This window comes from Gracilinanus agilis, chromosome 3 (genome assembly GCF_016433145.1).
Source record: "Gracilinanus agilis isolate LMUSP501 chromosome 3, AgileGrace, whole genome shotgun sequence".
NCBI lineage: Eukaryota > Metazoa > Chordata > Mammalia > Didelphimorphia > Didelphidae > Gracilinanus > Gracilinanus agilis.
Window position 1 is genome coordinate 70076662 of NC_058132.1, and position 10139 is coordinate 70086800.

The 10139-nt window shown below is 45.9% G+C and overlaps 1 protein-coding gene across 1 annotated transcript in view; it reads right to left on the bottom strand.

Moving 5' to 3' along the window:
- NKAIN1 (sodium/potassium transporting ATPase interacting 1) overlaps positions 1–9836 on the bottom strand; it is a 132756-nt gene extending 122920 nt beyond the window's left edge. The window contains exon 1 of the mRNA XM_044667965.1: positions 9783–9836. Within this exon, the coding sequence (XP_044523900.1) occupies positions 9783–9836 (54 nt within the window). The remainder of the gene's footprint in view (positions 1–9782) is intronic.
- Between the last annotated feature and the right edge of the window lie 303 nt (positions 9837–10139).

Here is a 10139-nt window from a genome sequence, read left to right on the forward strand (position 1 = left end):
TTAGAATCAACGCTAAGTATTGGTTCCAAGGTAGAAGAGTGGAGAAGGCTAGGAAACAGGGGTTAAGTGACTTTCCCAGGGTCACCCAGCTAAAGTGTCTGAGGCCAGATTTGAACTCGGGACCTCCCACCTCCAAGCCTGGTTTTCTATCCATGGAGTCACCTAGCTGCCCCTCCTTGATTATTTTTTTAAATCCCTTTGACTCTACTTTGGTAAATGCTATGGTGTGAGGTAAGATTTTTTTTTTACTCCTTGTTCTAGGTGGGATTGTTCTTGTTGACGGCTAAGTCTACAATTTTAAAAATTAACCGTCTAACTCCATGAGGCTTTTTTCCCACTTGAACCATGAGCCAGGTTAGGATTTTGCTTGGTCAGCCCTATCATCCAGTGATGGTGGCAGCTGCGGCTCTTGCCTCTCGCTGGGAAGGAAGGCAAGTGTTATAAGCTTTTCTTCTGCTCTCTCCCTCCCCCCCAACACTCACTCTACTGAAGCAGCATTCATAGAATAAAAAGTGGACAAGGTCTGAGCTGCTTGTTTATTCATTATGATAATAATGATTATTACTAGTTCCTGTTCTGCTCATTATTGGCAGTAGGAACCCAGACAAGTTCCTGACCCTCTGATTCTCAGTTTCCTAATCTGTAAAATGGGGACAATAATCCCTGCCCAGTCTCTTGTCAGGGCTGAGACCAGGATCAAACAGTTGCCCCTCTTATACCATGTGACAGTGGGCTGTTTTGAGGCGATGCCTGTATATAGACCAACCCTGGATAAGCCTCCATTCCCCGTGTCACACTCTTGCTTAGGCATATGGGGAAACATATGAATTCAATTTTAAAGTGAAGCTACCAAGATCCAAACAACAAAGAAAAAACAACCATTCTTGGCACTCAAATACAAAGGGGTGAAAGTCTCCTACTTCTTCAGGGAAGTTATAATCTACTTCCCCTTCAAGTCCTTCTAAGTCCCCAATTAGACTTCACTCACTCCATAAATGCATGAAAAAATACATATCCATTTGCTGGATGGTGGCTTTTATGACGCGGAGAGGGGAAGAAGGGGCTGAGATACTTAGAAATAAATTCTATTAATAAAATAAAAAGAAAAGAGAGATTTTTTTTTAAAATTGCTAAACACTTATTCCATACGATATCCTGAGCTAGGTTCTGGTGAAGCTACTACAAAAGAACTGTGAGAGTTTTATACAAATATAAGGGATTGTTCTTTCTATATAATTCAATTTTCCCAAGGATCCTTTGTTTCCTCCCTTTACTGTTACAGACCAAAATATAGTCCATGATTTGGTACATGCTATTCAAAAGCTGCTGTGTATCAGAAACATTCATTACCCTGAAACTAACTGGGTAATGAGCCTCTCTCAAATTTATGGAGCTGGCCAGGGCCCGGTGGGGCAGTGCCCGAAGTTTCTTGCTCCTGGAGGAGGCCGAGGTTGGTGGATTGCTTGAGTTCTGAACTGCAGTAAGCAGAGCTAAAATCAGTAGGATGTCTTCACTGTCTGGAATCCATATGGTGAGTGCCTGGAAACAGGGGGACCACCATGCTGCCTAAGGAGAAGCAGACCCAGCCAGTTTGGAAACGGAGCAGGTCAGAGATTCATGAGTAGCCACTGTACTTCTACAACGGGCCAGAAAGGGAAGCTATCTCCAAAAAAACCCAAACCGAATCAAACTAAAAACATATTTTACTAGGCTGGTCTTTGGACAACAGACCGTGTACCCAAGGCTTTTCCCAGGATGGCAGGGTCTATCAGAGTTTGTATTCCAATAACTCAACCTTTGAGAAGCTGGGGGCACCTCCATGAGGCACAAGATCTTAAAATACCTTTTCCTACATGTCATTTATCCAGATCAATTCTTCTCCCTTTCACTCCCACCCCATGAGTCTGAATTAGCAGAAATTTAAAATTTATTGCATCACTTTGCAACTGATAATGTATATTAAAATGCTCTTTGCAAACCTTCGAGCACTAGATAAACGTCAGTTGGCATTAATGGTATTATACCTTTCGCTTTGTTCAGAAAACTCTTCACTAGTCATGCTCAGAAGAATGGAGAGATTCTGATCAACTGTGAAGGGTAATCCATGAACCCATTACATATCACAGCGTAAAAATGTTTCTTAGAGATTGGTAGAACTGGAAGGAGCCCTTCACGATGCAATTGTTTGTTTTAACAGGCAGGAAGAAATGGGTACAAAGAGGAATCACTTAGCCATGGTCATGCAGCTAGGAAATGCCAAGCTGGGACATTTGACTCCCTGACTGGCTTTTTGCTTTGTTTTTTTCTTTTTTGATACACACCTACGACCAACATGTCTTCACCTTGTTTCTTGGAATCTTTCTAAAATTTCAGAGCCCACTTTCTTTAGTGAGTAGAGTTAATGATCCAAAAACCAAGGCTTTAGAGCTGTCCTTTGGCAATCACGGAATCATGGAATCTTGTAACTAGAAAAGATCTCAGAGGCCATCTAGTTCTACCTGTATCCTCATCTACAACAGGCCTGACAAATATGCATCCAAACTTTGCTTAACGATCTCCAATGGGGAAGGGCATTCCACTTACTTTTTTTTAAAACTCTTACCTCCTATCTTGGAATCAATAACAGTAACAGCTAGACAACTAAGGTTAAATGACCTGGTTAGAGTCACCCAGTTAGAAAGTGTCTGGGGCTAGATTTGAACTCAGAACCTCCCATCTACAGGCCTGGTTCTCTATCCATTGAGCCACCTAGCTACACTTTCATTTCACTTTCTGGACAGCTCACAATTATAGGGAATTATTTTTCTGGACATCAAATCTAAATTCATCTCTTAGGCACTGCTTTCATTCATTGCTCCTGGTTCTGCCCTTGAAGGCCAAATGAAATTCACAGATCCACATCCAGGAAGAGGGGAAGGTGGAGGACGTTGGGCTGGATGCTAACTGTGCCCGGGATGGTCCTTGGGAGTTTCTTAGGAAATCCCTTTTTCTCAGCTTATTTTCCTGCCAATTATCTCTTCTTCCTTAGTAATTGCCTGCAGTAACTGACTAAACATCCCTATTTCCTTTCACTGATCATCAAATGCTTGGTAACTAAAAGGCAGTTGAATTCTGATGAAATATAATAATCTCAGGCTCAGAGAATTACTAATAAAATACAACTTCCTCCTTTAGTAGAGAGGTGGGAGACAATGGCGATAGAAAGGAGTTTACATTGTCAGAAGCTCCATCGGTTCGCTTGAATGCTTTTCTTTCCAGGAAGGGTTCGATAGTGGGGGCAAGAGAGGTTAAGGAAAAACACCCAAGGGAGAAAAAAGGCAACAGTAAGACTTTAAACAGTAACCCAACGCCATAACTGCAGGTAGAAAAGATCTCAGACTGAGGCTGAGGAAATATAGTTCTAGACGGAGATTCCTTCATCAGTGCATGTCTGTGTAGGATAGGCAGGTAAATGTTTAACTACTAGCTGGGGACCAGGGTATACACCCATGACACAGTTTTATGTTTGATCTGCATCATCTGTATCAGTAACATTTTTTTTCTTAAGTCCAGAAATCAGTAAAACAATAAATCAAGCCCTGATTTGTAGGTTTGCCAATTTCCGAGGTGTAAATACTCACACTGAAAATGTAACAGTGGGCTCCGGGCTGAATTGGCCCCAGTTTCTGTATTTCTTGATTCCTATTTGTAAAATGTGATAGTAATCACAATCTTCCCTTTTCCTCAAGATAAAAGTGTTTTTTGTTTTTTTTTTAATGATGGCATTTAGAACTATGGCAACTTAAAAGTGGAAATACGTAAAGAAGTTATCCATTTGTTATCACAGAACCTCAGCATTTGAAGGGACCGTGGAGGCCATCGAGACAACCTGGGCTTGAAAAGGAATCACTTTCCCAACATCTCCATCAAGTCGTTGTCTAACCTGTGCTTGAAACCCCTCTGACCACCAATCGAGAATTCACTACTAAGGCAGCCCTTTCCAGTCTTCAACAGCTCTGATTATTAGGAAGTTTTCCCTTACATGAACCTGAAAATATGTCTCTCTAGTCTCCACCCAGTCCCCTCTGGAGTCACACAGAAAAAGCCTAGCCCCTTTTCCCTCAAACAAACAAACAACAACAAAAAAAAAAAAAAACTTCAAACAGGGGCAGCTGGGTGGCTCAGTTCTCAGTAAGAGCCAGGCCTAGAGACAGAGGGAAGTCCTAAGTTCAAATCTGGTCTCAGACACTTCCTAGCTGTGTGACCCTGGGCAAGTCACTTAACCCCCATTGCCTAGCCCTTACCACTCTTCTGCCTTGGAACCAATATACAATATTGCTTCTACGATGGAAGGTAAGGGTTAAAAAAAAACCTTCACTGACCTCAGATGCTTCCTAGTTTGTGTGACCCTAAAGAAGTCACATAACCCCCATTGCCTAGCCCTTACCACTCTTCTGCCTTGGAACTAGAAAAAAATATTGATTCTAAGACAGAAGGTAAGAGGTTTTAAAAAAAACACCCTTCAAATACTTAAAGACAGTTATCCTGTTCCCCTCAAGTCTTTTCTTCTCCAGGCTAAACATGTCCCTTCATTTCACAGATGAGGAAGCTGAGGCCCAAAGATCTGCCCAAGGCTACAAGGCATTAGTGGCAGGCTGGGAATAGAACTGGGATCTCCTGATTTCCAGATAAGTCCTCTTCTCACCACCCCAGGATGCCTTGGAAAAAGTGAAAAACTCAATGCAGAATCAATGCAGGATATCATTTCATTTTCATCACCAGAAGAACCTAGTGTGAAATCATTATAACAATACAAGCCCCTCTAGTCAAATACATCATAATAACCAGCCGTGGGGACACTCCATGGACAGCATCCAGAGGCACTACCTTTGGAATTGATGCCGAGGCATTTCAGAGACCCTGTCTCTGTTCCCCAAGCTCGCCAATATCACTGCTCTTAATAATACAATAATTCAACTTGGCCATCGTTTCAGACCATCAAACCTGGAGACAGCAAACTAGGGGACCCAGCAGGAAGCCCACATAAAACACAAATACACATCCCCAAAAGGAATTTATCAAGTGGAAACAAGGAAAGCCAACTTCCCAGGGTCTACCACTCTCAATTTTGCCACAGACTGGGAGACCCAATTAAACAGATACGGGCTAAGCACCTTCTATGCACAAGGCACTGAGATACAAAGACAAAAAAGCAGGAATAGTCCTTGTTCTCAAGGAGCCTACATCTTGCTGGGGTGAGGGGGTACATGTACATCAAGTAATTCAAAACTAAATAATTTTAAAGAGAAAGAATGGGCTGAAGACCAGAAGGGATAAGAAGAGATGATATAGGGGGCAGCTCCTGAGCTATGAAGAAGCCCAGAGACAGAGATGAAGCAAGAGAATGAGCAGAGAATTCAAAATCTGAAGCTGCAAAGGATCTCAGAGGCCATCTTGTCCAACCTCCTTATTTTGCAGAGGAGGAAACTGAGGCCCACAGAAGTTAAGTGACTTGTCCAAGGTCACAACCACCTCTGATCTTAAATGCATTGCTCCTTCTCCTGTACCAATCCAAACTGGAGATCACCTGTACAAGGAATGAAAGGGAGGATTCGGCCAGAACTCTGTGTACAGAAACAACTGTCAGGCAATTTTCACTGTATTGGAGAGAGGGTGAAGAAGAGAAAAATGAATGAGGCTGGGAAAGTAGGTGGAAGCCAGATTGTTAATTATAAAATGAGACTGCAAGGGTAGGTGGGAACTTTAAATGTCAGCCTGAGGAGTCTCTATTTTATCCTGGAGGCATCCAGGAGCTGCTGAAGGTTTGGGAGGAGGGAAACGACTTGATCAGACCCATGTCCAAAATGTCATTTCTATCCAAATCAACAAGCATTTGTTAAGTGTCTGCTAAGCTCAAGGCCCTGAATTAGCCATCCATCTCTGGCTTAGAATGAAGTCAGTCCATGGGGTGTTCGTCGACAACAAATCCAAGAAATGGTCCCTCGTGATTTCTACTGGCAGATGATCAAGTTAATCTTTGCAGCTGTCATCAACCAGTTACAGCACCTGACTGCTATTTTCCAGCCATGTGTGCCCATGGGCAAATAACTTTTTGCCCATGCCTCAGTTTCCTCAAATGTAAAATGAGGGGGTTGGTCTTGATTAGGTCTAAAGTTCCATCTAGCTCTGGCATAGTATGATGACATGATCCTCATCTGCTTTGTATTGTTCTGTATTTTCATGGGGCAGTATGGAATATTGTATAGAAAGCTGGCTTCAGAAACTGTAAGACCAGGGGCAGGTAGGTGGCTCAGTGGACACTTTCTGGCTGTGTGACCCTGAGCGAGTCACTTATCCCCAACTGCCTAGCTTTTACCACTCTTTTGCCTTAGAACTGATACTTAAGTATGGATTCTAAAATAGAAGGTAAGAGTTTAAAAAGAAAAAAAAGAAACAGAAAGACCTGAATTCAAGTCCCACCTCTGACATATACTGGTTTCATCACTCTCAGAGCTCTAGGCTACTCTCTAAGACTACATGTTCACTTCAGTAAACATTTATTATGCATCTGCTGCATACTAGACACAGTGCTCAGCACTGAAGATATACAGTAAATAGGAAAAGCAAGTCCTTGCTATCAAGGAGCTTCACTGTAATGGGGGAAGAATAAACACCAAAGGAATATGTAGGTTGTGGAAAAGGTGCAGACCTGCCTGAGTGGGAGGGTGTTTGCTCACCTGGGAGTTCCCTCTCCCAATGAAATCACAGGTCTAGGACATCCCTATCCGACATGGGTGAGAAACCATCGTTTCTTATAACAACAACAACAACAACAACAACAAACAACAAACAACAAACAACAATAATAAAGCTAATGAGAGCGGCTCAACAGTCATACAGCACCTTAAAGTCAGTTAATGAGTACTTTCCAAGAATCTTCTGTGTACCAGTTCCTGTGCTAAACTAGGGATACAAAAAAAAAAAAAAAAAAAAAAAAAAAAAAAAAAAAGGCTTCAAGAAGCACAGTCTAATGGGCTTTAGACTTTGCAAAGTACCTGCCACATATGATCTCATTTGAGCCTCACAGTCACTGGGGAACATCCATAGCTGTCCTTATCTCTGTCTTACAGATGAGGGGGACTGAGGTTCAGAGGGGTTTTGTGTCTTGCCCATAGCCACACAGCTAGCAAGCATCAAAGGGGGTGGGGAGTGAGGTTTGAACTGAAGTCTTCCTGACTCCAAACCCAGCACCTGATCAATGAAGACTTAGTTCCAGCTGGCCAGGAACTCACAGCCTAAGGGAACCCAAACTAGGGCTGCTGGGAAACGGCTAGGAAATAAAGCAAGGCAGGGCAGAATCAAAGACTAGAGATAGTGTGTGGTTCAGCCTCTTAGGAATTCAGAGAAGGGAAAAAGCAGAGAATCTCAAAATTGGAAGGGATTTCAGATCACTGAGTCCATCCCTCTCACTCCCCAAGTCCACTCTCCCACTCTTCTTTGTCGCTGGGGACAGATAGTTATCTGGCTTCTGATGAAATATTTGGAAGCACCTGGAGCAAAGGGAGCACATCACTTTTCAAGGCAACCATTCCAGTACTGGACAGCTCTCACAGTCAGCCAGGCCTTTCCCATACAAAGTGAGCCGGAGTGTGCTTTCCTTTAAAGGCTGCAGCACTAGTACTGCTTCAACCCAGCCAGAATAAAATCGAATTCCTTCATCTATGAAAGGGTCTTCAGATATCGGAAGGCAAGAATTCTGTTCCTCCTTTGTTAGGTAAAAACAAAAAAACCTGGTCTTTTCTTGGGAGAACTGATAGGTCTGCAAATCACAGGGAAGGGAAAGGGGCCAGAGTTGGAGGAGAAAACTTTACCAGGCTTCCCCCAGCCAATCAAAGCTCTCAGGACCCCAAAGGGCTATGGTTCTGGTGGGGATGGAGAAAGAGGAGGGGCATTTCTAGAGACTCAGGATAAAAAGGGGTTAATTATGTGCCAAGGTCAAACACCAGATATGAACTGATAAAGAAATTAGCAGCAGATCATATGGAAAAATTTAACAGTATTTTAGCAAAGAGCTATAAGGAGCAATGAGAGAGAGCCCGAACAGACCAGAGATTTTTATAGAATCATGAAACTTTACTGTTGCAAGGATCCGCAGAGCCCATTTAGACCAACCTCCTTGCCTGCAACATACACATACCCATTTTAAATGGAAAGAAGCCAAGGCCCAGGGAAATTAAATGATTTGTCTGAGATCCTGAATGTAGGTCTGTTCAGTCCAAGTAGGGAAGGAGCCCTTTCTCCTACCTTGGGACACCTGGTTACAGGAATATGTTTGTGGACTGTTAAACTGGGGTGATTCTTACAATCATGTAATCTGAGTTGCCTTTTGGCTGTCCAGAATCATCCTCCCTCCTCTCTGTAACTCAGCAAAGACTCCCACAGATGCTTCCTGCGTCCTCCTGCGTCAGAGATTTAAATAAGATGGGAGGAAACTGAGGCAGGCAAAAGTGACCCAGGCAGTCTTCTTCCCACCACTGCTACGGCTACCACTTTTGCCGAGATGACTTAGTCAGCTCTTCACCTACCATAACATGACTGGCACCGTTAGCACTTCAAACCCAAGCTTTGTGCTCAGAGGGCACAAGTGGATAGGGACTGGGGGCAGTCCTGCCATCCATTCTGAGCTCCGCCAGGGACCTCCTTCTACAGGTCTCAGCCTCTATGATACTGGCTAGCTGGTAGGTCCTGAAGTCTAGAAAGTTACTGGAGTGCTAAGTGGTTAAACTACGTTCTTAAGTGTGGAACCTTGCCCCTAGGTTCCTTTTTCTGGAGGTTGGAATCTACACATAGGAAAAGAAACGCCTTTGTCATTTCCACCTCAAACCTGGCTCACTTCTGGTCTTTCGGTGCTGAGCCCCCTAAAGAGCTTGTTTGGGGGGGGGTGGTCAGACAACACCCTGAGATTCTAGTTGTTCCAGTCTACTGCCCACCTATCCTAGGATACCCGATCTATGTGAAAGCTCCCTTCCTGCCTGCCTCTAAAATTGGCTGTCCCCTTCCCACCCCCAGACTGAAGTGCTAGGTAGCAGCTTACTCAGACCAGCCCTTTTCCCACTCGGAGCCATAAGAAGCAGGAACCTCAAGGAAATGCCTACACTTTGGGGACTGGGAGTGGAACAACTCCCACCACCACCCCCGGCCCTCTGGCCTTCCTTAAGCTTGGTAAGCAACTCCCCGGCCCCAGTGTCCGTTCCCTTACTGCCCACCAGGGCCCAACGGCAGGAGCTGGAATTTAGAATGCCAGTCCAACCAAAGGCTAACCCAGCTCGCGAGGTTGAGGCCCCTTCCTCCCTCCCCGGCTGCCCCATTGTCCACCTAGCCCCACAGGCCGGGTGAGGAGGGGGCGGGGTTCCCACTCCTCATCTTCCCCCTCCCCTCCCATTCCCAGGAAGTCGACTCTGCCTTCCAGTCGCTGAGCCAGGGTGGCCCTGGAAGACCGACATCCGCACAAAGGAGGGCTAGGGGTTTGTGACACTCGGGAGAGACACAGGGAGCCCCTCACAGAGGCGCGCGCACACACATACACACACACACATACACACACAAACACACACACATACACTGCACACACGGAGGCAGAGATAGCACACGGGCCAGGGGCTGGGCGGGGATCGCTCGCTCGCCAGCTGGCCCAGCGCTTGTCCCCGACCCGCGTCACGGTCTCCGGGTCCCAGGGTTCCAGTTCGTCCCCAGCCCCCACCCCCGCCCGCCCTGCTCCGGTCCCGGGAGTGACCCCCTCTTACCAGCTGCAGGCAGCAGAACCCGACCAGCGTGCACCTCCCGTTACACTTGCTCATGGCTCCCGTGGGACCCGCCGCCGCGGCGCTGCCCCCTTGGCTGCTGCTGCTGCTGCTACTGCTGCCGCCCGGGCTCGGGCTCCGAGTGCGCTGCTCTCTGGCTCGGCTCCGCGCCCTAGGGCTGGCTGGAAGGCGAGAAGCAGGGAGCTGGAGAGGGTCCTCCTTCTATTGCTCCTTCTTCTCTTCCTCCTCCTTCTCCTCCTCCGCTTCTTCCCCGCGCCCGCGCCCCAAGCTTCCAGCAGGGCGGCCGGGGCTCCCCTAGGGCTGGGGCCGCGGCATCGTCCGGGCGCGGCGCGGACTCCG